Here is a 27,947-nt window from a genome sequence, read left to right on the forward strand (position 1 = left end):
ATGTAATAGAGAATGCCTTCAGGATATGTTTTTATCCATCTATCTATCTATGTTTCTTTTTTTGTATTTTAATTGCATTTTCAAGTTTGGTTATTTTTTTATTGGCACAGCAATTACACGCATATAAATCATCAGCTTTTTGGTATTAGGAAAGCAATTATTAATAAATTACAATATCATGCATCTGTGACTAAAAATAAACAATTCTTATACATTTCTTGAAAAAAAAAAAAAAGACAAGATTCAGGTTTCATCCTGAGAGGGTTTTTTTATTTTGTAAATTTTTTTTTTTCCCGGTCCCTGCATTTCTGAATGGATGCTGGAACCCCATCCTTGTATTTTGCATAGGTCTCTACTACTGCGTACGGACCAGGAGAGAAACATCAGCTAATCGCCAAAAAAAAAAAAGGGGGGAGAAAAAAGAAAACATGCAGAATAGTGAAAGGCACGATCACCATAGATATCAGATATGTTATTCTTTTTTAATATATTCTATTTGTGTTTTTTTTTTGAAAGGGGGTGTATGTAGGTTTCAGAGAGGACACCCCCCCATAAAGGTAAACCCCTACATTTGAAAAAGCTGCCATAGTTTCAGGGCGCAAGAACCAAACAGAAGTGTGCAGTCTCGCTGTTTGATGGTCCACCCCCTTCATTTTTCACAAAAAAAAATGACTATGAATGGTGAATAAAACAAAATTTGCATCTAATCATAAGGAAAAATACAAGCACACTTATAGATCTATTTTAGTTAATTAATCCCCCCCCCATTTACCTGCCCTGTTTAGGTTCTCGCATCAAACACAGTCAAATAAACCCCAAGCTGCCCTGAGGTGTAACACACTGCTCCCATAACCACACACATTTCATTACACACACACGGGGGGGAACAGCCCTATACAACAGGAAAGACAGGATGTGGTGCAGGGTTAAAAACAGAAGTAACATAAGCAGTGATGGATTTGTCGAAGGTAGAGGCGCTGTTAACTCCCGTTTGGTTTAATTGATGTGTATGATGTTGCGTCACCTCTGTACGGACTGGCACAGTAGGCGAGAAGCACCACGTTGATAAAAAGAGACACTCAAAAGGAACGCACTCTGGTAGCAAACTAATGTTTATCCAGTGTCTATTTTGGGCCTCCCATACAATGTTGCACTAAATGTTGGCAAAGGTGAAATTTTCATAACAACCCTGTAAACACTGGTCTACTGCTGGCCCAATGGTTATCCAACGTTCGCCAAGGCACACTTTTATAAACAACTCTGACAAGTTTGGGCCAGTGATGGTTAGATAGATCAAAAGGTGGCTAGAGGTTGGCCCTGGTGGCTCAGCATTACATTGTGTTATATTACGCCAATGTTGGCACCCAGTGTTGACCCCTAGTGGCATGGCTGACATTTGATCAACATTGGCAAAGTCAAGTTAAAAGTGGCTGAAAGTCTGTCAACCCCAGTAGCTCAATGTTGGGCCAACATTGGGTTAATATAATGGCCAACACTGACCCAACATTGGCAAAATGGTTTTCAAGTTGACCAAAAGCCTATCACTTCTAGCAGCCATGTTGGCCCATCACTTTGACCCAAGACTGGCACCCAACACCAATTTGCTACCTGGACAGGAAGTGCCCTAGTTTTTTTTTGTTTTTAAAACAAAATATCCCAAAACATCCACCTCTGACATTCATCCATGAAGAATAAAAATGTGCATACAAACCTTTTGGAAAGAAAGAAAAAATATACGGGAGAAGAAAAAAAAAAAAATCTCTGAATATGTAAATATCAATTTTTGTGAATAGATTTCCTTTGTGTTATACAGAAGATCATCTCCGCAGTCAGGTTATGTCTAAATAGCCCATTACATGCAGGTACATAGTAAAAGAATCATATGTAAATTTTCAGGTACACCCTTATTTCCAAAAAATAATAATCAAGAAACAAACACCTTCTGGGGTCTAAATCGTTTGGAGAAAAAAAAAAAAATTAGGTTCAATTCTGTGTGTTGAACTTTAGTTTCTTAAAGATATTTTCGAAAAATGGCGACATCATTCAGATTAAACACGCATCACTCAAACACTGTACTGTAAATAGCTGTGCATAATATGTACATAAATGTGAATAATTTAAAATATTTTTCCAACTCATGCACATCAGCATCACCCGCTCATTCATATTGATGTTTAAAACAAACAAATCGCACACAGCTTAAAAACAAACAAAACTAAATTCATCATAAAATGTAAGACAATGCAAACATACATCCAAGTTGAACTTTACAGTCAAACATCTTCAGCACCATCATTAATCTAATCAGCATCAACGATACGTGTGACGCAGAGGATCTCATGGAGGAACGGAACACAGTGATGGAGGAGGAAGGATTCTGCACATGGACATGCGTGCGTGTGTGTGTGTGTGTGTGTGTGTTTACATCCCACAACTAGTGAGAACCATCCTGGTAGCACTGATGTACACACACATGAAGAGCTCACATCTCTCTCACACACACACACGTTAGAAAACATCCCAGTGGTACAAATATGTTTAAAAGCTGTGATGTCTAAATTTTCTGCAACATCGAACCAGGACTGACCAGTAGACAAATCACGGCATCCTTAATGGAATAAATTACAGGAATGCCTTGCAAACTCTGATGTCAGACATTTGCTGTTACAAGTAATGAAGGTCTATCTCAAGTATGCATTGTAACGTAGCTGAAAGCTGTGATGTTATGAAGGCAGCCATCTTGGAGAACTGGAATCGCTTGGGATCATTCAACGTCAGTTTAAAAGTGGACTTGTAGTGGAAATATTGCTTTACTTAACCCCGTTTCCTTCCAATTTGGCCATTTTCCCAATTCCTATGCACTAGCTAGCTCTTGCCTAACCAAAGAAGGTGAACACTAACACATGCTTCCTTAGAGATACATGAAGCCACCACATCTTTTCAAATTGCTGTTCATGCTACATCATGAGCAAAGTGCTGTCTGCCCTCTTCCTCATCCTTCCCAAAGAAAGCATGGCCAGTTTTAGCTCTGAGCTCAGGATAAGCTCAAGCTTATGATTTCCAAGAACTTGCTCGCTACATTAGGCAAAATATGCTTGCTTTCTAATCAGCTATATTTGAGCAAACAGGAAGTATCAGTAACGTTCATCACTGCTGACTGGGACAGATTTCTGAGAATGACATGAATAATTCAATCTAGTGCCATGGCGACTGATTTGATATGAGGATGGACGACTTTTGAGATCTTTTGTGTCTACAAATATGATCACATTGATTTTTTTGGGGGGGTTTTAGATGCAGGTCTGACACTGAGCATGGAGAGGAAGCTCAAGAACATGCCTCTGAAAGGGGACTGCTTCGCCACTTATGCCCCTTTTCCACCAAAGCAGTTCCAGGGCTGGTTCGGGGCCAGTGCTTAGTTTGGAACCGGGTTTTCTGTTTCCACCGACAAAGAACTGGCTCTGGGGCCAGAAAAAACGGTTCCAGGCTAGCACCAATTCTCTGCTGGGCCAGAGGAAAGAACCGCTTACGTCAGCGGGGGGGAGTTCTTAAGACCAACAACAATAACAAGACCGCGAAAGATCGCCATTTTTAAGCGACGAGAAGCAGCAGCTGTACAAACGTGAAGTCATCCATTATTATTGTTGTTGTTGCTGCTTCTTCCGTGTTGTTTTTGCTTCGATATTCGCGCCAAGGTTTATGCAAACGTAGCGACGTAACTGACGTATACAGCGACGTAACTGATGTGGCTTCCCTTAGCACCGCGAGCTATGGAAAAGCAAACTGGTTCTCAGCTGGCTCGCAAGTTGAACGAGTTGTGAACCAGCACCGGCCCCGAACCAGCCCTGGAACTGATTTGGTGGAAAAGGGGTATTAGAGGTGCAACAGGTTTGCAAAACAATTGATTGTTCTCTCAAATCAGAGTCTGGAGCTCATTCGCATCCCCTTTGTGACGCCAGATTTAAGTCAAGGATTTGCGCAACCTAGTTGCTGTGTTTATTTGTTCTGTACCAACTATAGGCAGCGATTCAATTCTTTCATCCTTATCCTGGACCCTCTATAAACCAACAAACCCTGTAACCCACAGCAGCCTCACACCGGCTCTGAAAAATATTGATGATGATGGCTTTATACTCCTCTTTCTCGGCTGGACATCCATCTATCAGTATGTGACCAGCACGTATGCACATAAATGGGAAAAATGCCTGAAACTGGGTGAGATTCAATGAATATACCATCCATCCATTATCTCTAGCTGCTTATCCTGTTCTACAGGGTCGCAGGCGAGCTGGAGCCTGTCCCAGCTGACTACGGGCGAGAGGCGGGGTACACCCTGGACAAGTCGCCAGGTCATCGCAGGGCTCAATGAATATACATTCAACGTAATTAGATCTTAAGCTGTAGTTGCTAACTCAGCACCCAGTATTCAATATTACATGCATTCTTAGCATAAAAAGACGACTGATTAGGCATAACTGGAAAGTAAAAAAAGTAAACTTGTGTACACTTGAACAGCATCTGTATTATTGCCATTGATACAGGAAAAGAACCTGCACATGTGTTTAAGCTTGTACATCTTTTCTTGTCTCGTTCGAAACCTGTAGCTTTCAACTCTGATTTATGAAATCTATTTTTTTTCTTGGTTGACTTTTTCAAAAAAAAAAAAAATAAATAAAAATCGGTCATTATGCTGATTTTTGCCAGCGTGCCTTTATTCAAAATATAGAATTCGTTTAGCTTGGATTTTACTGTTGGAAAACTTAGTTTTCTGCATTGCGGGCAGCTCGAGTTAGCTAGCATATTAGCAAATACAGTACAAACTCATAATATGGACTGATCTTACCTAGCTGTAACATTTTTTGGCCACAATGGCATGAAATCAGCTATCAATAATCTGAGCAAGTCACATGATCTCAACTCCTGACCAAATTATTTTACTGCGTGCGATTTTTGTCTGCGACAGTAAAATCAGATAAAAACCGACTTTAGTCAAGAATTACAGCGCAACTCCGCAATAATGAACTCCTTGGGGGACGGCCAAATGGTTCGTTATACTGAAAAGTTCACAAAACTGAAATGGAGCCACTTGTCACGCCAAATGCTCACTCTTACGTAAAACAAGACTGTGTGTCTAATTTATATTTATGCTTAATTCACTTACAGTACATATTTATGAAATAAAGGAAATAAGATAGACTTGCTGTCGTTTGCTTGCTGCATTTTTTTCCCCCAGCCCATCATGTTGATCGCAGTTATGGACGAAGTCTCAGAGATCTTTTTCTTTAAAAGTTGAAATTGAATTTTCAGGATACTGTACTCTTTAGACAAATTTGTTGCTTTCTCACGACGCCTTAGATGCTCCAGGATATGTCTAAGTGCAGTGGCGCACCTTGAACTGCTGCTCACGTGCACGCATGCATCGCCATTAAGGCTAATTGCCATGCACCTGTTCCAGATTAGAGAGCAATCACAGCGTGCGCTTAGAAGGACTCTCAGTAACACACAGACTTTGCGAAGTATACGCACTGTACCTTGTGTCTCACATTACCAATCCTTTTGTAGCACCATGTTAATATTCTGGTTTCTGTTTCGTATTTTGCTCTTTGTCTCTGCCTTTGAGATCATGTTTGTGCCTCGCTTGACCATTACCAGTTTCTTGACTCTGATATTTGATCGCTGATTTGGATTTGTTTGCTAGTGTGTTTTTAAATAAAACTCTTCCAGCGATTACATCCGTCTATCGCCTGCATTTTCTGATAGATGGAGAGTATCTTACGTTTACAAGTAGCCATGACAACAATGCTTACGGAGTAAAGATTCGAGTAAAACTGCTTTTAGCTCATGAAATAAAGTCCTTTTAAGGGATTAAGTCAGTGATCGCCGTTTTTGACAATTGTTACTGATCAACACCTAAGCAAAGCTCGTTAAGCTTTTCTTTTATGGCGTAAACAGTGTTAACTTGACTGTGGACTTGATTACTTATTGTTCGTCTCTGGTGAGAAGAGGAACGCATGGCTCAGTGATGGTTTTTTTGAAGACTCTGACTCAGTTTGTTATTTGCGAAAGTTTGTAGTAAGAGTTCATTATAGCACAGTTGCAGTGTATTTTGGAAAATTAAAACTGCATTAATTACGACTTGTTGATATAATCAGTCAGTCAGTCAGTCATAGTGGCTTTGGTTTCTTAACCTTAAATTGACCCAAACATGTTTGAGGAGGCACCAAAGCATTTTAATGGAAAACGCAACATACTGAGTTGCGTAAATTAATATACAAAATGCAAGAAAAGAATTAAAATCTAAATTCTCAATCCATAGTAGGTTGGATTTTCCCTTTACGATGCTACGGCAATACCGTGAGCTATGATACTTACTTACACCCTTTTCAATTCTCCACCAACATCCCACACTCTAATCTGTTTTATCCTCACGTTCACTTTCATCAACCTACTTTACCATTCTGTGCGTTGTTAAAGCCCTTTTCTCCGTCTCAGAAACAAGAAGTTAGCGTTGTGTATTTTCTCTCTCTGAAGTGATGTTTTAACTTCACAATATATCTTAGCCTCTATGGTATTTTCGTTCACTCTTACAAAAAAAAAAAGAAGAAAACTGGACTTCCAACACAAATGTAGGATGAAAATTTGGACTCAGACCCTTGTTTGAGTTCTTCCACATTAATGCTCAGTGTCTATGCTGCTGCCGATTTTTTCGTTTTGACTCAAAATCTATGCTAGTTTTTGTTATTAGCCATTCTCACTTTCTTCTGGGTGTCAACTCGCTGATTTTTGAGACATCAGAAAATGCTGCGACTACTGAAAGAGAGCCATGCTAGTTGGAAAAACAAAACGGTTTGACCATAACAGATGGGGTCTCAAAAATTTAAGCTAAAAATACTCCTGCTTGTGACTGGAGTAACGACAAAACTAATATAAATTGAGGGCTTTGGTGAAAGACATGGAAGACATGTTATGGGAGGTGATGTGGGATGATGCCGGGATAAGGTTGGATCAATGGTAGAAGCCACGCTGGCATGGTTGGTGCAGGAAGGAGTTGCGTGTGTGAGCCACGTGGCATGGGATCTTCTGGCGGATGCGGTTTTGGCGCTGTGTATGACCACGCCCCAGGTGACGACGCTCCATGCGAGCTTTGGCCCTCTGAACACGGCTCGCCTGAGTCACTTTGGCAAGAGGAACTGCCTGACACCCCGATCCTCGCACCAGCCGAGGGGTAACAGGGGCTGGGGCGGATTCAGACATCCTGCTGAGAACCCGAAAGAGAGGAAAATGATCAGAAATTGAACACGTAACTGCCAGGAAATATTAACCTCCATATTCAGAGCATAAAGAACCAAAAGTCTGATTCCACAACCAAGAACTTTTTTTTTTTTAAATCACTCATCAAAATCTAAAGCTGTGTTCATTATTCAGAATTACAGAAATTATAAACTGATAATGTTTACAAACTCATCAATAACAGTTGCTAAATCTTTTTTTATTGCTTGCTTCCGTGAATTTATTTTCTCTTTCTTGTTCTTTTCCTTTCATCTTGTCTGCATTTGCTTGTTTATTTTCCTTCTTTCATTTTTCTGTTCATTTTAAAATTTTAGATTTTTTCTTGCATTTGTTCGCTCAATTACTTGTTTTCCTTCTTTCATCTTATTGCAGCATTATTTTAAATTTCTTTCATCCATCCATCCACAATCCCATTTCCAAAAAAAGCTGACACACTAAGCTAGAAATAAAAACAGAATGTGATAATTTGCCTAGATTTCATTATATGAAGGCAACACATCAAATTTAGAAAACTGACAACTTATTGATTTGTTTGTTTGAATACATGCTCATTTGGAATTTGATGTCAGCAACACAGTTTCAAAAAAGTTGGGACAGGAACATGTTTACTACTGTATTGCATCAATTCTTCTTTTAACAAACACTTCGTAAACATTTGGGAACTGAGGAGACCAATTGCTGTAGTTCTGAAAGAGAAATCTTGTCCCATTCTTGCCTAATATACAATTTCAGTTGCTCAACAGTTCAGGGTCTCCTGCAGCAGGCCAGTTTAGCACCTAGACTCTTACTATGGAGCCATGCAGTTTTAATATGTGCAGAAAGCGGTTTGACGTTGTGTTGCTGAAAGAAGGAAGGCCTTCTCTGAAAAAGATTTTGTCTGGATGGCAGCATATTGCTCTGAAACGTGTTTATATCATTCAGCATTAATGTTGCCTTCCCAGATGTACAAGCTACCCATATCATGTGCACTAACGCACCCTCGTACCATCACAAATGCTGGCTTTTGAGCTGTGCACTGATAAGCCGGATGGTCCCTCTCTTCTTTAGCCTGGAGGACGTGGTGTCCATGATCTCTAAAAAGAATTTCTACTTTTGATTCATCAGGGCTCAGGACAGTTTTCCACTTTGCCTCAATCAATCATAAAAGAGCTCAGGCCCAGAGAAGGTGGTGGTGTTTCTGGATATTGTTTATATCTGGTTTATATCAGTGATTTCCACTACAGACACGTGTCTGCTTTTAATGCAGTGTCTCCTGAGGGCCTGAAGATCACAGTGTCCATTTTCAGCCTTGTCTCTTGCATACAGAGATTTCTCCAGATTTTCTGAATCTTTTAATGATATTATGGACCATAGATAATGTGATCCCAGAATTCTTTGCAGTTATACATTGAGAATGTTACATCATTCTTAAATTGTTGCACTGTTTGCCCACGCAGTCTTTCACAGAGCAGTGAACCCTGCCCCATCTTTACTTCTGAGAGACTCCACCTCTCTGGGATGCCCTTTTTATACCCAATCAATCATGTTAATGACCTGTTGCCAGTCAACCAATGTATTTGTTTTAAGCATTACACAACTTTTTCTGAAACGTGTTGCTGGCATCAAATTCAAAATGAGCTTTCAAAAAACAAAATTTCTCTGTTTCAGCATTTGATATGTTGCCTTTGCACTAGTTCAATGAAAGAGTTTCCATGATCTGCAAATCTTCACATTCTGTTTTTATTGACAGTTTATACAATGTCCCAACTTTTTTGGAAATTAGGTTGCATCTATCCATTTTGTCAACACATTTGTCCATTTATCTTTCAAAGTGAGTATCATTAGTATGTCTGCCCTGATTCGGTCACCCTTCACCTTATTGTGCACCTTCTCCGTTTTGTCTTTCTGTCCCTCGCCTCTGTCTCTCAATTTCTGTTCCCTTCTCATGAACACTCACTACTTATAAACTCTCTCTCTCGTATTGTGTGTCTCTGGTTTTGACCCCTGTCTGGTATTTCTTTTTTGAGAAGTTTATGCTTTTTTTTTTTTTAATTAACCCTGAACTCATGCATTGCACAGTGTGCACTACTGCATGCAAGGAAAAATTCCCCACCAGCATCTTGTTATTACAAGAAAATCATCTTGTTACGACAACTCTAAATCAGAAAAAGTTGGGACGGTATGTTGAAATTGAAATTAAAACTGAAAACAATGATTTGTAAATAATCTTTGACCTGTATCGCATTCAAAATAATACAACCGCACGTTATTTGATGTTCTACCTCATGAATTTTAGACTTTGAGGTTTCCATTCCTTCTCACAACACTTAAGATGTTTAGGGGCTGAAGACCCCAAGTGACGAAGTGTTTCAGGTGTTATTTTGTCCCGTTCTTCCTGCAAACTGTCTTCACTGTCATGTTTTTCATTTCTAAATTCTCCACACATTCTTTATGGGGTACAGAGGAGACACGCCCTCTTCTTCCACAGCCACACCTTTGTAATGTGTGCAGAATGTGGTTTTGCATTGTCTTGTTGAAATCTCCCTGGAAAAGATGTCGTCTTGAAGGCAGCATACAGTGGGGCAAAAAAAGTATTTAGTCAGCCACCAAGTGTGCAAGTTCTCCCACTTAAAAAGATGAGAGAGGCCTGTAATTTTCATCATAGGTACACTTCAACTATGAGAGACAGAATGGGGGGAAAGAATCCAGGAAATCACATTGTAGGATTTTCAATGAATTAATTGGTAAATTCCTCGGTAAAATAAGTATTTGGTCACCTACAAACAAGCAAGATTTCTGGCTCTCACAGACCTGTAACAACTTCTTTAAGAGGCTCCTCTGTCCTCCACTCGTTACCTGTATTATTGGCACCTGTTTGAACTCGTTATCAGTATAAAAGACACCTGTCCACAACCTCAAACAGTCACACTCCAAACTCCACTATGGCCAAGACCAAAGAGCTGTCAAAGGACAACAGAAACAAAATTGTAGACCTGCACCAGGCTGGGAAGACTGAATCTGCAATAGGTAAGCAGCTTGGTGTGAAGAAATCAACTGTGGGAGCAATTATTAGAAAATGGAAGACATACAAGACCACTGATAATCTCCCTCGATCTGGGGCTCCACACAAGCTCTCACCCCGTGGGGTCAAAATGATCACAAGAACGGTGAGCAAAAATCCCAGAACCACACAGGGGGACCTAGTGAATGACCTGCAGAGAGCTGGGACCAAAGTAACAAAGGCTACCATCAGTAACACACTATGCCACCAAGGACTCAAATCCTGCAGTGCCAGACGTGTCCCCCTGCTTAAGCCAGTACATGTCCAGGCCCGTCTGAAGTTTGCTAGAGAGCATTTGGATGATCCAGAAGAGGATTGGGAGAATGTCATATGGTCAAATGAAACCAAAATAGAACTTTTTTGGTAAAAACTCAACTTGTCGTGTTTGGAGGAGAAAGAATGCCGAGTTGCATCCAAAGAACACCATACCTACTGTGAAGCATGGGGGTGGAAACATCATGCTTTGGGGCTGTTTTTCTGCAAAGGGACCAGGACGACTGATCCGTGTAAAGGAAAGAATGAATGGGGCCATGTATTGTGAGATTTTGAGTGAAAACCTCCTTCCATCAGCAAGGGCATTGAAGATGAAATGTGGCTGGGTCTTTCAGCATGACAATGATCCCAAACACACCGCCCGGGCAATGAAGGAGTGGCTTCGTAAGAAGCATTTCAAGGTCCTGGAGTGGCCTAGCCAGTCTCCAGATCTCAACCCCATAGAAAATCTTTGGAGGGAGTTGAAAGTCCGTGTTGCCCAGTGACAGCCCCAAAACATCACTGCTCTAGAGGAGATCTGCATGGAGGAATGGGCCAAAATACCAGCAACAGTGTGTGAAAACCTTGTGAAGACTTACAGAAAATGTTTGACCTCTGTCATTGCCAACAAAGGGTATATAACAAAGTATTGAGATGAACTTTTGTTATTGACCAAATACTTATTTTCCACCATAACTTGCAAATAAATTCTTAAAAAAAAAGACAAATGTGATTTTCTGGATTTTTTTCCCCTCATTTTGTCTCTCATAGTTGAAGTGTACCTATGATGAAAATTACAGGCCTCTCATCTTTTTAAGTGGGAGAACTTGCACAATTGGTGACTGACTAAATACTTTTTTGCCCCACTGTATGTTGTTCCAAAATCTTAAAGTACTTTTCTGCATTAATGCTCCATCACAGAAGTGTAAGCTACCTTTGCCAAGGGCACTGACCCAACCCCATACCATGACATACCATGACACACCTTGGCTTTTGGACTTGTTCATGATGGTCCCTTTTGTCTTTGGTCTGGAGCACACAGCGTCCCTTTCTTAAAAAAAAACAAAACAAAAAACCCACACCCGGAATATGGATTCATCTGACCACAATACATGTTTCCACTGTCTGATCCATCCCAGATGCCTCCAAGCCCAGAGAAGTCAATGGCGCTACTTCTGGACACAGTTATCATCAGACTTCCTTTTTACACAGTAAAGTTTTAACTGGTGTTTGTGGATGTAACTCTGTATTGTAGCTTGATAAAAGTTTGCCAAAGTAATCCAGAGCCCATGTGGTTCTATCAGCTGTAGTTAAATGATGGTTCTTGATGCAGTGAGGAATCAGAGATCATGAGTGTTCGGATTAGGCTTGAGCCTTTGCCCTTTACACACTGAAATTCCTCCAAATTCCTTGAATTGTTTAAATGATATTATGCACCATAGAGGGTGAAATATCCAAATCTCTTCCTATATTTCTTTGCAGAGCATTGTTTTTAAACATTTCAATTACTTTCTCATGCATTTGTTGATAAACTGGTGATCCTCGGCCCATCGTTGCTCCTCAAAGTCTAGCCCTTTCTTGGGTACTGATTTTGTCCCAAATCATGATTACAGTCACGTGTTTCAAATCACATCATTATTTAATTGTTTTACCTCATTACGAGCCCTAAATTTCCCCCGTCCCAACTTTTTTGGAATGTGTTGCAGGCCTGAAATGCAGGAATGGATGGATATTAACAAATGAAACGAAGTTGACTGACAAAACATGAAATATCTGCAGACTGAATGAACCGGAATGAAATACAAGTCAAAGTACATTTAGAAAAATCACTGCTTTCTTTCTTTTCACTTTGCATTTTCTATACCATCCCGACTTTCGCTGATTTGGGGTTGTACAAAAGACCTCATTATTATGAGAAACAGCTTCTTGATTTTTCAAGAAAACATTTCATTTTTTCAAGAAAAGTATATGTTTTGAGAAAAGCATATTTTTATTACAAATCAAAACATCTCATTATTATCCGACAAAAGGAAACTATTATTCTGAGAAAAGCTTCAGTTTATGACGTGAAAATGTCTTATTATTACAAGAAAAGCATCTCATTACTACAAGAAATCTACTCATTATAACAAGAAAGAATCTCATGGCAAGAAGTTATCTTCTTATAATTAAAAAAAAAAAAAAATTATGACATGAAAAGCAACTTGTCATTACAATATATCAGCTCATCCTGATGAGAAAAGTACCTTGTTATTATGAGAAAAGACTCATTACTATGACGAAGCATCTCACCATTTATCTTCTTTTTTCTGAATTTAATCAATATTTCTTTCTATAAGAACAATTCTTGGTAGTGTTTTGAACCAGATTGGAGGTTGGACATGGGGGGTGATGCGGAAGCGGCTTGTGCGTGAGGGGCGACATGGAAGCAGGTTGTTTTTGTGATGCTGAAGCCTACCTCATGCTGTCAGCCATGTTAGCTGTGCTCTGCTCCAGGTTGGATGAGGAGACGTAGACGGACATGCTAGGATGCTCGATGAGCAGGTCCTCCATGGGGCTGGTCTCAGCTGGCGCTCCCTCTGCAGTGAAACAGGGTGGAGGAGTGATGAACCAGCTCTCATCCAACCCACAGGGGGTGGGGTCAGACGGCACATTCGCTCCACCTGACCCAAGCGGGGAGGGAGAGTCGAGGGAAAGCGGGGAGTGAAGGGAACGAGACGAGGGAGGACACGCCGCCAGAGAGCGGCCTGCTCTAGTCCTGCGCCGTTTGCATGAGAAAGGGGCGGCGTCACCTGTACGAGAGAGGGGAGTGGCTACATCACATCCAGATTCCACCCTCGGACACTCACTATGTGGAAGAGATTGTGCTATCGATGGGACCTCCGCCCCGTCCTCACCCAAAGGGGTACAGTTGCTATCACCTGATGGGGGAGGGGTGCAGATAGGGGTGCAGGGTATAAAGTAAAGGGTGGAAAAGGCAGCAACAGGAAATAAAAGCCATGCAAGTAGGGGTTGCCATAAAACATCAACATACAAAACACACAGCAGAGAGAGGAACAGAGTCAAAACGGGGAGACAGGAGAAGGTTAAAAAAAAGAAAAAGAAAAAACAAAACATAAGACATAAAATTGTCATTAGTTAAATGAAGTGTTTGTGATTGTTTTACAGAAATCTCAAGTGAAAGGTTGCACCTTCTTTCTCTTTTTCATACACCCATCATTTAGCTTTGACTAGGGGTCGACCGATAATCGGCCTGGCCGATATATCGGGCCGATATTCTGCATTTTTAGGGTTATCGGTATCGGCCATAACTTCCACCGATATGCCGATAACATGCCTTTTTGCAGCCATTTCATTCCTAACACGACCGTCACTGCACGTCCTTTCCTGCACTCGCCTCTCTGAGTTCAAGAACACGGTCCTGCCCACCACAACATCTGATTTGTTTGGCACAAGAGATATAGCCAATCGACACGTGTAGCTAAACGCTGTGAACTGTTTCAAGGCGGTCGTACGGGCACTCGGGCAGAAGCGGCACAAGGGATACAGCCAATCAACACGCGTAGCTAAACGCTGTGAACTGTTTCAAGGCGGCCGTATGGGCATTCGGGCAGAAGCAGATCCCACTTCAAGGTAAGGACACGCTGCTTTTGCCGCAATAAGTCACAAACACACAAGTTGCAAAAGCACAACATCATTATATGTTTACATTCTTCATCTACTACTCGTTAAAATTGTCCGTTTGCATCTGTGTAGCCAGGCAAACTTCGCTTACGGAAGGAAGCACTTGAATTAGCCTACAACCAACTAGTCTCGCTGAAACTACATGTAATGCTTCCTTCACTACAATATAATCCTCCTAAATTGGGAATATTAGGCTTGGGCATTAAAAGCATTAGAATGTAGACGGTTACTTGTTAAGTTGTTACACAATAGGGAGTGATAGCCGACTTTGTTTGATTTTACTTTTTAAAAAATGCTGCAGGCAGCTCCCTACACTTGATTTGTTATTTAAAAACTACTTGAAGTTGGTAAGTCTTACTTAGTTCTTCGTGTAAAAGAATCCAGAATGAATTTTCATTTATTTTCCACTGAAAATGGTGAGCTGTATTATAGTAGGGAGTGATTTATTTTTCTATTGGTGAATATTTATTTTATTATTTTATTTCTCATTTTATTCTAACTAATGTTTGACTTTATTGTACAAATGCTGCTGGCATCTCCCTGCACAAAATTTCATGTTCAATTTTACAATTAAACATACATTTCATGGATATGAAGGTCTGTGTCAGTGTGTGCTATGTTTAATTTCATGAGAATTATAATGTTTACATTTATCGGTTATCGGCATCCCAATTCCATAATAATCGGTATCGGCCCTGAAAAAAAATATATATATATATCGGTCGATCCCTAGCTTTGACCCTATTCTGCATTTTTCTCCCTTTTATCGGTTTCTGTTCTTCATTGTTTACTTTCATCCATCCTACAGTCTTTCTTTCCAAACACTCTTGATTTAGCTTCGTATTTCTTCTGTCTCTTTCTCCATTTTCCCACACCCATCTTCCCTTCAAGCTTTCTTTCTTTCCTTACTTGTACAGTTGCTCATTTTCCTTCATCTTTTTTTTATTATTTCAATTGATTCTATCTATCTATCCGCTTGTTTTCTTTCCTTCCTTCTACACACCCTTTATTTAGCTTTGACTCTCTTCCGTCTTCTTTCTTTGGTCTCTTTCTGGATCGTTTTCTACTTTCCCACACCCATCTTGCCTTCAGGCTTTCTTTCTTTCTTTGCTTGTACTCATTTTCCTTCATTGTTTCATCTTTTTAGCATTATTTTAATTGATTTTTTTTATTAATTTATTTAGTTGCTTGTTTTCTCTCTCTCTTTTTCTTTCTACACACCCTTTATCTTTGACCTTCTTCTGTCTTGTTTGTCTCTTTTTTTTATCTCTCTCTCCCCCCTTTCCCACACCCATCTTGCCTTCAAGCTTTTTTTCTTTGCTTGCTTGTACGGTTGCTCGTTTTCCTTCATTCTTTCATCTTTAGCATTATTTTAATTGTTTCTTTTCCCCTCTTTCTCACAGTGGGCCGAGTGAAATAAAGTCAACCATACAATATAGTGGATCAGTCATGACATGATCTCATTCAACAGCCCACTGTGGACATGTCCCAAACCAAACACTCGGTGGAATGGAACATTGCACTAAAAACAGTGAAGATGCTGAAGTTCTGGACACATTATTACTTTCTACCACCATGGTACTGACCCCTAAAACCTGCGGCTGGTTCCACAACCAGTATTTAATGCCACTACCCATGATCCACCTACTCACCGGGGACGCTGACCAGAAGCCATCCCTCATCGTCCACCTCGGTCACACAGGGCTTGGGTCCATTGAGCTCAGCAGAGACGTCCTCCACCGCGCCGAACAGAAGGTTGCTAAGTCGCTGGAACATGGCCGCTTTGGAGGTCAAAGGGCAGATTGTGTAGGTATCCTGAGGGAAAGCTGCCTTGGAATTTGTCTTGGAAGAGACACTGGATCTACAGTTACTAATGCCGATGGTCTTCTGTGGCGGGTTGTGAAGAATCAGCACAGTGCGTTATTGGCGTCTTTTGCTTTTCAAGCACTTGTTGGTGGAAGGAACCTTGGAAGAGTTGATAAATTTTGAAGTGCAAATTTATGGTCTTTTACTGCAAAGGCCTGCAGGACACAAAGATGGAGGAAAATGTTAACATAAGAAGAAAATTCTCCATCTTTCAAAAAAAAAAGTTTTTCACACAAGATGGATTTCAATCCTCTCAAATTAGCAGTGCATCACTGATAGCTTTGAAGAAACATTGAGAACAATCCAGAGGAAAAGTTACTTACTTAGAATTCTCAGAAGATTTGATAGTTATTCTTACTTGTAGGGAACAAGAACTTTTTTGGGAAGCTAAAAACCCTTAACTATACAAAGAACCCTTGAGAACCCTTTTTCTAATGCCGCTTTTCCACTACCAACGCGGCTGAGTTGGGCTGAGCCGTGCCGTGCTGAGTCGGGCTGAGTCGAGCTGAGTGGGGCTGTTGGAGTTGCATTTCGACTACAACCGCGCTGAACCGTGCTGGCTGGAAGTGGGTGGACACATTGGGTGGAGTTAGCGAAAGTGGGTGGACGTCACGTGATGTCGTTAGGCGGCGCAAACAGTGACATCAGTGACCTTTTAAGCAGTAGTCTCACGACCCGAATAGTAAACAATAAACATGGAGGACATGGAGTCGTTAGTGTTGCTGGTCTTGGTGCTGTGGCTTGTTGTCACCGACAACGCCAACAGATACTGGCAAGAGCGTATAGATGAGGCGAGGCGCATAAGGCTTCAGAAATTCTCGTAATTCTTCTTCCGGGTTTACAGATCCCAGCGTGCTCGCGGGGCGTGTGGGCATGTGAGGACACTCCTCCTCACCAATCAGTGCACAGGGGAGTGTCTCCTCATGCCCCTAGCCCCACTCGGCTCGGTTTGGCTCGCTTCAGCCCCACTCCAAAACTGTACGAGTTTTGGGTGCTAAGCAGGGCTGAAGCGAGCTGAGTCGTGCTGCTCTGAGGTAGTCGAAACGCAAGCCGTGTCGGGCTGAAGTGAGCTGAAAAAGGGTAGTGGAAAAGGGCCATAAGAGTATACATTTGTAAAAGAACTTCATTCCATCACTGGTTGTATGATGTGATGAAGTGGCGTTACTGTTACCACCCCAAAGTTGATTTTTTTTCCCTTTAATAACACATCAATGAGTGGTTTTTCTTCTTTTTATACCACAGCAATTTATTTATATTTATTAAAATTTTATTCGTTATCCATTCATAGCCATGTTTAATTTACAAGTTACACTTACTCCTGTGTGTGTTTCTCATCGAGTGTACTTGTCTCAACTTCATGAGTATGCTTTAGTACATTTGGTTAAGCAAAAGAGTGTCTTGAATACACTGGACACAAATTTAACTTGGCAGATAGGAGCACAGAAATGTGCGATAGGTGTAATGTTCAGGTCAAAAAGAAACGACTTGGCATATATGTTTGGCATTTGAAATGAGCCAGGGAAGCTTTTCTACATAACAGAGCATCTATTTAGGGCCCGAGCACCGGAGGTGCGCGCCTGCCAGTGTCCACCAGAGGGCAATGCACAGCGGTGCAAGGCCCTATTGTTTTTCTAAGGATTCTTATTCTTCAAGACTTGGTCATTTTTGAGGTGGTTCCCATGAATGAAAATTCATAAAATTTGGTACACCCATCAGTCCTGGCCACTGCTACTCAGTGATAGATGCTTGGCCCCGGGTGTGTCTGGGAGCTCCATAGCCAGGGCTCTACAGTGCGCACATTTCACTCGCATTTGCGAATTAATTTTTCGGCATGCGAACAACGAAAAAAAAAAAAAAAAAAAAAAACCCACGCGCATTTATGCGAGGGCTTCTTGCGGCCGACAATTTAGGAAAGCACTGAGCACAGACGCGACGAGTTTAACATTCTAAAATGTATCAAACGTTAAACTGCAAAGTACAACCCCGATTCCAAAAAAGTTGGGACAAAATACAAATTGTAAATAAAAACGGAATGCAATCATGTGGAAGTTTCAAAATTCCATATTTTATTCAGAATAGAACATAGATGACATATCAAATGTTTAAACTGAGAAAATGTATCATTTAAAAAGAAAAAAATGAGGTGATTTTAAATTTCATGACAACAACACATCTCAAAAAAGTTGGGACAAGGCCATGTTTACCACTGTGAGACATCCCCTTTTCTCTTTACAACAGTCTGTAAACGTCTGGGGACTGAGGAGACAAGTTGCTCAAGTTTAGGGATAGGAATGTTAACCCATTCTTGTCTAATGTAGGATTCTAGTTGCTCAACTGTCTTAGGTCTTTTTTGTCGTATCTTCCGTTTTATGATGCGCCAAATGTTTTCTATGGGTGAAAGATCTGGACTGCAGGCTGGCCAGTTCAGTACCCGGACCCTTCTTCTACGCAGCCATGATGCTGTAATTGATGCAGTATGTGGTTTGGCATTGTCACGTTGGAAAATGCAAGATCTTCCCTGAAAGAGACGTCGTCTGGATGGGAGCATATGTTGCTCTAGAACCTGGATATACCTTTCAGCATTGATGGTGTCTTTCCAGATGTGTAAGCTGCCCATGCCACACGCACTAATGCAACCCCATACCATCAGAGATGCAGGCTTCTGAACTGAGCGCTGATAACAACTTGGGTCGTCCTTCTCCTCTTTAGTCCGAATGACACAGCGTCCCTGATTTCCATAAAGAACTTCAAATTTTGATTCGTCTGACCACAGAACAGTTTTCCACTTTGCCACAGTCCATTTTAAATGAGCCTTGGCCCAGAGAAGACGTCTGCGCTTCTGGATCATGTTTAGATACAGCTTCTTCTTTGAACTATAGAGTTTTAGCTGGCAATGGCAGATGGCACGGTGAGTTGTGTTCACAGATAATGTTCTCTGGAAATATTCCTGAGGCCATTTTGTGATTTCCAATACAGAAGCATGCCTGTATGTGATGCAGTGCTGTCTAAGGGCCCGAAGATCACGGGCACCCAGTATGGTTTTCGGGCCTTGACCCTTACGCACAGAGATTCTTCCAGATTCTCTGAATCTTTTGATGATATTATGCACTGTAGATGATGATATGTTCAAACTCCTTTGCAATTTTACACTGTCGAACTCCTTTCTGATATTGCTCCACTATTTGTCGGCGCAGAATTAGGGGGATTGGTGATCCTCTTCCCATCTTTACTTCTGAGAGCCGCTGCCACTCCAAGATGCTCTTTTTATACCCAGTCATGTTAATGACCTATTGCCAATTGACCTAATGAGTTGCAATTTGGTCCTCCAGCTGTTCCTTTTTTGTACCTTTAACTTTTCCAGCCTCTTATTGCCCCTGTCCCAACTTTTTTGAGATGTGCTGCTGTCATGAAATTTCAAATGAGCCAATATTTGGCATGAAATTTCAAAATGTCTCACTTTCGACATTTGATATGTTGTCTATGTTCTATTGTGAATACAATATCAGTTTTTGAGATTTGTAAATTATTGCATTCCGTTTTTATTTGCAATTTGTACTTTGTCCCAACTTTTTTGGAATCGGGGTTGTATGTAAATCCAGCACTGGATAGCCTACCTAATATAGTGTAACGAGTAACGGCCTGTATTGTTGTAAGTGTGTGTGTGTGTTCAGTGTTGTGTACATGTGCTCTGCCTGCGCCTTGCTCCCTGTCTGTAGTTGCGTGCATTGCCTCTGTCTTGCACTGAAAAAGTTACTTTTTTTGCCGTTCTGCCATGCTAGTGCATTTTACCGGGACATGAGATTTCAGCATTTTTATTCTTCTCGGTCTGTAGCTTGAATAAGTTTAGGCTACTGAATAACACCTTCAGTTAAAGTTGAGTCTGGTGCTTTTGTGCTAACGCTACAATAGCCTACTATCACAATAAATATCCCCCGTAACACTTCCCGTGGGCGGCACGGTGGTGTAGTGGTTAGCGCTGTCGCCTCACAGCAAGAAGGTCCGGGTTCGAGCCCCGTGGCCGGCGAGGGCCTTTCTGTGCGGAGTTTGCATGTTCTCCCCGTGTCTGCGTGGGTTTCCTCCGGGTGCTCCGGTTTCCCCCACAGTCCAAAGACATGCAGGTTAGGTTAACTGGTGACTCTAAATTGAGCGTAGGTGTGAATGTGAGTGTGAATGGTTGTCTGTGTCTATGTGTCAGCCATGTGATGACCTGGCAACTTGTCCAGGGTGTACCCCGCCTTTCGCCCGTAGTCAGCTGGGATAGGCTCCAGCTCGCCTGCGACCCTGTAGAAGGATAAAGCGGCTAGAGATAATGAGATGAGATGAACATTTCCCGTTTTCTACTCATCTTTCTGTGATTGCCCCTCTTTCCCACGGTTGTATGTTGTGGGTGTGGCATTAGGTGGGAAAAGTGCTTTTTAGGGATTCATCAGATCATTCAACTGAGAGATGACTGAGAGCTGGTTCGGACCGAGCTGAGAAATATATTCGCTATGCAGAGAATAACGACGTTTTTTAAAAGCAATGATGGTGGAAACAAGAATAAAAGAACGGACGAGGAAGAATGTGTAGTGAAGAAAGCTAGAACGACGGGAGAAGGTGCGGGAAAATTATATAAGTTCAACCCTCAGTGGTTAAAAGATTTCGAGTGGCTGGAATATGATGCTACTACTAATATGATGAATGAACAAACAGTAGCTAAACAGAGAGCAGAGCTTACGCTCTGCTCTCTGTTTAGCTACTGTTTGTTCATTCATTCAGTTGTTCATTATTCATTTGTTTGTTCATTCATTCATTCTCAATTGAATTTTGCGTTTTATGTGTTGGTGTGTCTAAGGTTTGCGCTGCAATAAACCTTTAAAATGAAAACCTACTTGTGCTTGTGCCCCCATTTTTTTCCATGTGCTCCTAAAATTTTTAACTTAGGAGCATGTGTGCTCCTGAAAAAAAAAAAAAAAAAAGTTAGTGTAGAGCCCTGTCCATAGCACCCCCCACATCATTGAGACTTTTTCCTGGTATATAGTTTCACCTATCCGTGTTAAATTTGGTAGGTGTGTGCGGTGCCCCAAGACAAACAAAATTGTAATGTATATTGTATTACATTCATCGTCACTTGTGGCTATATTTATTTTTAATGTTGCCGGAAAATGATAAAATCATGAACAGTTTTCAGTTTTATTGGATACGTTTTCTAGCTAATCCGTTTTTTGTTTTAAAAAAAAAAAGTGCAAGAGAAGTGCTTTGCCATTTAAAAAAAAAAAAGTTAGTGCTAGCATTTGATTGGTTTATACCAGTGTTTCGCAAAGTGTGGTCCGCAGACCACTGGTGGTCTGCGAGAGACCTCAAGTGGTCCGCGAGGTGATCTACAAATGTAGTCAGCGTTTTCAAGATAAGCTAGCGTATGCTTTGTAACATTATTAGAAAGTTAAATTTATCCAATCTTGTTTTTAACAGCAATCAAACGGGCCTGTAATTTCATCATTATTATTATTTAAAAAGCGTTCTGCATCTGAATTTGCACCACATAAAACTGGGTTGACAGGTGGTCCCAGAAATTTTTTTTTTGGGACAAAGTGGTCCTTGGTCTGAAAAAAAAGTTTGAGAAACACTGGTTTATACTTATCAATGCAAGTTACAGTTATATTCATGCATTATTATGCACAATGGCACCAATATGAATTTTGGGTTAATGCACTTGGTTGGGTGAGCGTCATTGGCATCCACCGTTCGACCTTTTCTGTCCTTTATGTGCCGTTGATTATTAGTGATGCACTTTCCAATACTCATATTTTTTATATGGGGGGGGGGGGGGGGGGGGGAGACACCAAAACAAAACTGGAGATTATCTGCAAATGATTTGATCTCCTTTGGGCTGTTGTGACTAAAATATAGTCCAGATGTTGGATAAGAGCAGGCATTTTTCCTCTAAATGTTCAATGAATGTAAAAGAAAAAATAATAATCCTGGTAACCTGTGGAAAAAGACACCTGCCAGTCAGGAGAGGTTTCCTGACAGGAAGTGACTCCGACAGGTCCAGGTATTGGAACTAAATCGAGCAGAATGACTAAGCATTATATATAATTTAGCATGAAAGCACATTTACATGTTGGGCCCTTTAGAAATGCTCTTGGCCCTCAGCTGTTCAGTCACTAAAGCATCTACCAAATCAATAGATGCAAATATTTTTCCAAGCCACATACCAATCCCAGCCTCACCCTGTCAAATTTGCATCAACATGTTGGCACACTCGCTCACTGCCTGCGCTTGATCTCATGTCTGATGGGCTTTAGATCCGATTTAATTGAATCTATGAATTTGAAATGATCAGGGTGTATTGAATAAGATATGGAAGTGTTTAAAGAATTACATGTGCAAAGGAAGCATGGACTTAAATTCAGCACATTTGCAAGGCAAGAAGAGAGGACGCAGAGGGTGGAGAATGCTACTTCCTGATTAAAAGGCTAACAGGACACATGAGGACAGAAATAACATCTTCCTCATGACAGCCATGACTAATGCTGCACTATGCTAATGCTGCTGTACACGCAAATCTAGAACCATTCATGGTTCTCTGGTCTGATAGAATCCCTAAAGGTCCAGGAAGCTGAAAAGCCTTGATGAACCTTTTGAAAAACCCTTAAAGGAAACATGTCATGGCAAATCAGTGTGGTGTGTGAGGAATAAAACATGTCATGTTGTGCTGTTGGCGTTGCATTTCGACTACAATCGCGCTGAACCGTGCTGGGTGGAAGTGGGTGGACACATTGGGTAGACGTCAGGTGATGTCGTTAGGCGGCGCAAACAGTGACATCAGTGATCTTTTAAGCGGTAGTCTCACGACCCGGATAGTAAACAATAAACATGGAGGACATGGAGTCGTTAGTGTTGCTGGTCTTGGTGCTGTGGCTTGTTGTCACCGACAATGCCAACAGATACTGGCAAGAGCGTATAGATGAGGCGAGGCGCATAAGGCTTCATAATTCTCGTAATTCGTAATTCTCCTTCTTCCGGGTTTACGGTGTTTACAGATCCCAGCGTGCTCGCGGGGCGTGTGTGGGCGTGTGAGGACACTCCTCCTCACCAATCAGTGCACAGGGGAGTGTCTCCTCACGCCCCTAGCCTCACTCAGCTCGGTTTGGCTCGCTTCAGCCCTACTCCAAAACCATGCGAGTTTTGGGGGCTGAGCAGGGCTGAAGCGAGCTGTGTCGTGCTGTTCTTAGATAGTCGAAACGCAAGCCGTGTCGGGCTGAAGTGAGCTGAAGCGAGCTGAAAAAGGGTAGTGGAAAAGGGCCATTTTACCAAGGTTCCAGACCTTAATTAGCTTATTGAGCTGTGGCTTGTTCAAATTCTTCGTTAGGAAAGGTCAGATGATGCAGATTTCAAAGCTGTATAAATTCTCTGACTCCTCAAACTTGTCCCTAAAATCAACAGCCATGGGCTCCTCTAAGCAACTCCCTCGCATTCTGAATAATAAAATAATTGATGCTCACAAAGCAGGAGAAGGCTACAAGAACGTAGCAAAGTGTTTTCAGGTAGCTGTTTCCTCAGATCGTAATGTTATTAAGAAATGGCAGTTAACAGAAACAGTGGAGATCAAGGTGAGGTCTGGAAGATGAAGAAAACTTTCTGAAAGAACTGCTCGTTGGATTGCTAGAAAGGCAAATAAAAACCTCTGTTTGACTGCAAAAGACCTTCAGAAAGATTTAGCAGACCCTGGAGTGGTGGTGCACTGTTCTACTATGCAGCGACACCTGAACAAGTATGACCTTCATGGGAGAGTCATCAGAAGAAAACCGTTCGTCCTAGCCACAAAATTCAGCGTCTGAAGTTTGCAAACGAACATCTAAATAAGCCTGATGCATTTTGGAAACAAGTCCTGTGGACTGAGGAAATCAAAATAGAACTTTTTGGCCACAATGTGCAAAGATATGTTTGGAGAAAAAAAAGGGTGCCAAATTCCAGGAAAAGAACACCTCTCCAAATCTGAAGCATGGGCGTGGATCAATCATGCTTTGGGGTTGTGTTGCAGCCAGTGGCACAGGGCACATTTCATTGGTCGAGGGAAGCATGGATTTGAATAAATACCAGCAAGTTCTGGAAGGAAACATCACACCATTTGTAAAAAAAATAGAAGTTAAAAAGAGGATGGGTCCTACAATAAGACGATGATCCAAAACGCACATCAAAATCTACAATGGAATACCTCAAGAGGCACAAGCTGAAGGTTTTGCCCGGGCCCTCACAGTCCCCTGACCTAAACATCATTGAAAAATCTGTGGATAGATCTCAAAAGAGCAGTGCATGCAAGACAGACCAAGAAACTTGTAGAACGGGAAGCCTTTTGCAAGGATGAAAGTGTGAAAATCCCCCAGGTAAGAACTGAAAGATTATTAGCTGGCTACAAAAAAAAAAAAAAAAAAAAAAAAAAAAAAAAGTGTTTACAAGCTGTGATACTTGCCAAAACTTTTGCTTCAGGCCCTTTGTCATTTAGAAAATGTAAAAGATGAAAATTAAAAAAATTGTTTTTGCTTAAAATATTAAGGGAATGAGTCATCTTTAACTTTATGCCTTTTGGAGATCATTTCATCTTCAACTTGCTTAACTGTTCACAGTAACAGCAATTTTGACCAGGGGTGCCCAAACTTCTGCAGACCACTGTATATAGATACAAACAAAAAGTACCCAAATTTATGAAAACAATTAATCGATTTCCTCATGACTGATATATAGAGATTTGTGTCATGGTTTTGGTTCTCCATGTCCTGGATGAATGGAGCCTAGATGAAAAACACGAGTGGCGTATTTTCCAGTAAAAAAACACTCGCATCTATATAATAATACAAGACTTGATTGTCATTGTAGTTATATAATGAAACTGTTTGGTAGCACTTAGAGAACAGTAACAATAAAACAAATATAAATAAAATACACAATAAAATTAAATCTGCTTGACCTATTATCCCAAGGAGGTAATAAGTGTCATTTTGGGAGATTTTAATGAAGATACTTTAAAAACTCAGTGCCTTATTGACTTTATGGGAGCCAAAGACGTCACACAGTTTGTTTCAGTACCTACCACTGAAGCAGGTACATTAATAGACCATGTATATGTGAAAAGAACATGCATTTACTGTGTAAAAGCAAAGGTTATGCCAGTGTACTTTAGTACACATGAAGCTATTGTGTGTACATTTTCCATTTAACAATATATTTAAGGTTCAACTTTCTAACATTTTTGCTTAGGTATATATTTGTACTTCTGTATGTATGTATGTATGTATGTATGTATGTACGTACTTGTGTGTGTATTTGATCATGTGTATGTGTAAAATAAGGACTGGACTCCGTATGAGTGTGCACAGAATTGTAACAGTATCAGAATCAGAATCCTATTACAAGATATCGAGTTCAACATTCAGCAATATCTTGGCATATTATGTTATAATATTTCAACATATCAAAAATCCCTTTGCAATTCAACTTCAGCAATATCTTGGCATCATGTTTGCCAAGTTTGACATGAATTTGATGAACCGTCTAGGAGGAGTACGTTAAAAATGACCATGTGTAATTTCACTCCAAAATGGCCTTATGACATCATCACTCCAAAGTTCTACCCATTCATTTCAATGGGGAATAGAAAAAGGGGCGCTATGAAGTCCCTGGGCCATGCCTGGGGCCAAACGTCTGTGGCTAAGTAGCGATTACAATGACTGACGTGTGTATCAAATTTCACGAGTATTCGTGCATGGGAAATGTCTCAAATAAGACCAAGTGTGACAAGAAAAAAAAAATCTTTCAAAAAACAATAGGGTCTTGCACCGAACGGTGCTCAGGCCCTAATAAGTTAAAAAAAAAAAAAAAGTGCAGTGTGAAGAGATCTCATCTCATTATCTCTAGCTGCTTTATCCTGTTCTACAGGGTCGCAGGCAAGCTGGAGCCTATCCCAGCTGACTACGGGCGAAAGGCGGGGTACACCCTGGACAAGTCGCCAGGTCATCACAGGGCTGACACATAGACACACAACCATTCACACTCACATTCACACCTACGGTCAATTTAGAGTCACCAGTTAACCTAACCTGCATGTCTTTGGACTGTGGGGGAAACCGGAGCACCCGGAGGAAACCCACGCAGACACGGGGAGAACATGCAAACTCCACACAGAAAGGCCCTCGCCGACCACGGGGCTCGAACCCGGACCTTCTTGCAGCGAGGTGACAGCGCTAACCACTACACCACCGTGCCGCCATATGGAGATATTACATAAAATTGTAATAATTATATTACAGTCCTGAATGAATAATTTTTATATTGAGAAACAAATACAGTAGGTATTTTTAACCTAGATATTTAATGAGATGAGATATCATGATGCTGTTTCACCTTTTAATCAATCAATGTCTAAATTGTCACTTTATGGTCAGTGATGACAGTTTTGTAGTTCTGTAATCTTGGAACTTTTCTTAATATGCCGTTTGTCCTTAAAATCCTGAAAATAAAGGGCTTTTTAATCAGTAAACCTAGATCACACCAAACCAAAAGCTTGGCACAAACAGCCATTTGGGATTCAGCCAAAAGCAGCCGTGTGGGCGGGGCTTGGCGGGGGCGGCGCACAGTATTGACGTCATTGTCGCAGTTAGCCCCGCCTTCCGGAGGCCAGAGGACGGAAAAATACCCAGGACAAAAAGGAGAGAGAAAAATGGACGCATTTTGAGATAAAAACAGTGCAAAGCGTTCATCTCGTATGATGATGCGAGGGAGAAACAAATCAAAAACACTTTTTAGGTTGCAATTGACGATTTTGTTTAGACAGACAGAGAAAGAAAGCGGAAAACACTTCCACCGGCAACCCCAGTGTTTACATTTCTGGAGAATAAAAAAACAAAACAAACAAAAAAAACCAGGATATAGACAGATAATCGGAATGATGAATCTGTATTTACAGAAGGGATGTTCCTGTATGTGCAGGGTGACATGTTAGGGGCTAAACGGCTCAACAATAGCTCAGATAAACCAGATTACAGCTGACCTGTAAAATACACACGTTCAAATTACACGAACAGTTCACACACACACACACACACACACACACACTAATATATAGATAGATATATAGATAGATATATCGAGATATATGCTATAGAGGTGTTGGTGCATAAATGTTGCTCATCACACTGAAACGAAAAGAATAATCCCCAACTGTAAGGTTTATCTGAGCTTATCTAAAAAAAAAAAAAAAAATACACAAGGTGTTAAAAAAAAAGGACATCTGATATGAGATCAGGTTATTCTAAGGCAACGCGAGAGCACTATAAAAGGCATATCGACGCCTAATGATCAGCAGCAGATGATCTATCCATGTATGGCAAAATATTTAACACTTTATGGCTCAACACACACACATTAAAACCATAATGCTTCATTCTGACCTATGCATATTACAGCCTATATGAGATCAGGATGGAACGAGAAACAAATATGTATAAACGAAAAAAAACCAAACCTTACCTGCCTTTGCTCAAGCACCTTGTAAACGTGTAAGAAACAATAAAAAACACGACTAAAGCCCAGGTTCAGGAGCCTTTCTGTGAGGTAGTGTTAATGCACCAGGATTATATTAACATCAAAATCCTTATAATAATAAAAAAGGCTTTCTTCTTAGAAGAAATGTCTTTAAACTACACGACAAGGTGGGTGTGCAGTCTTTATTTATCCTTGCGTTCTTCTGTTGTTGTTGTTGTCCTGCTTGTTATTGCTTCGCCCAGCTGATCCGCAGATCACAGCGTAGACACTCAGAACAGCTGATCGTGACGTA

The 27,947-nt window shown here is 40.9% G+C and overlaps 2 protein-coding genes across 3 annotated transcripts in view; one reads left to right on the forward strand and one right to left on the reverse strand.

Moving 5' to 3' along the window:
* Window positions 1-248: 248 nt before the first annotated feature.
* On the reverse strand, window positions 249-27,929 carry LOC132896384 (tumor protein p53-inducible nuclear protein 2). Of its 2 annotated transcripts, none has more exons than XM_060937166.1 (4): window positions 27,641-27,929; window positions 15,919-16,287; window positions 13,041-13,503; window positions 249-7,255 (listed from the first exon to the last, which is right to left on the reverse strand). In XM_060937166.1, exons 2-4 carry the CDS (start codon window positions 16,040-16,042, stop codon window positions 7,006-7,008), a joined length of 837 nt encoding a protein of 278 aa, XP_060793149.1. In that variant the 5' UTR covers window positions 16,043-16,287; window positions 27,641-27,929; the 3' UTR covers window positions 249-7,005. The 2 variants fall into 2 exon arrangements, with proteins under 2 accessions (XP_060793149.1, XP_060793148.1); XM_060937165.1 differs by having other exon boundaries at window positions 249-7,258; window positions 27,641-27,928.
* snai1b (snail family zinc finger 1b) overlaps window positions 24,226-27,947 on the forward strand; it is a 91,995-nt gene continuing 88,273 nt past the window's right edge. The window contains exon 1 of the mRNA XM_060937168.1: window positions 24,226-24,501. The gene's annotated coding sequence lies outside the window, so the exon portion shown is untranslated. The remainder of the gene's footprint in view (window positions 24,502-27,947) is intronic.

The sequence above is a fragment of the Neoarius graeffei genome, chromosome 13 (assembly GCF_027579695.1).
Source record: "Neoarius graeffei isolate fNeoGra1 chromosome 13, fNeoGra1.pri, whole genome shotgun sequence".
In the NCBI taxonomy this organism is placed as follows: domain Eukaryota; kingdom Metazoa; phylum Chordata; class Actinopteri; order Siluriformes; family Ariidae; genus Neoarius; species Neoarius graeffei.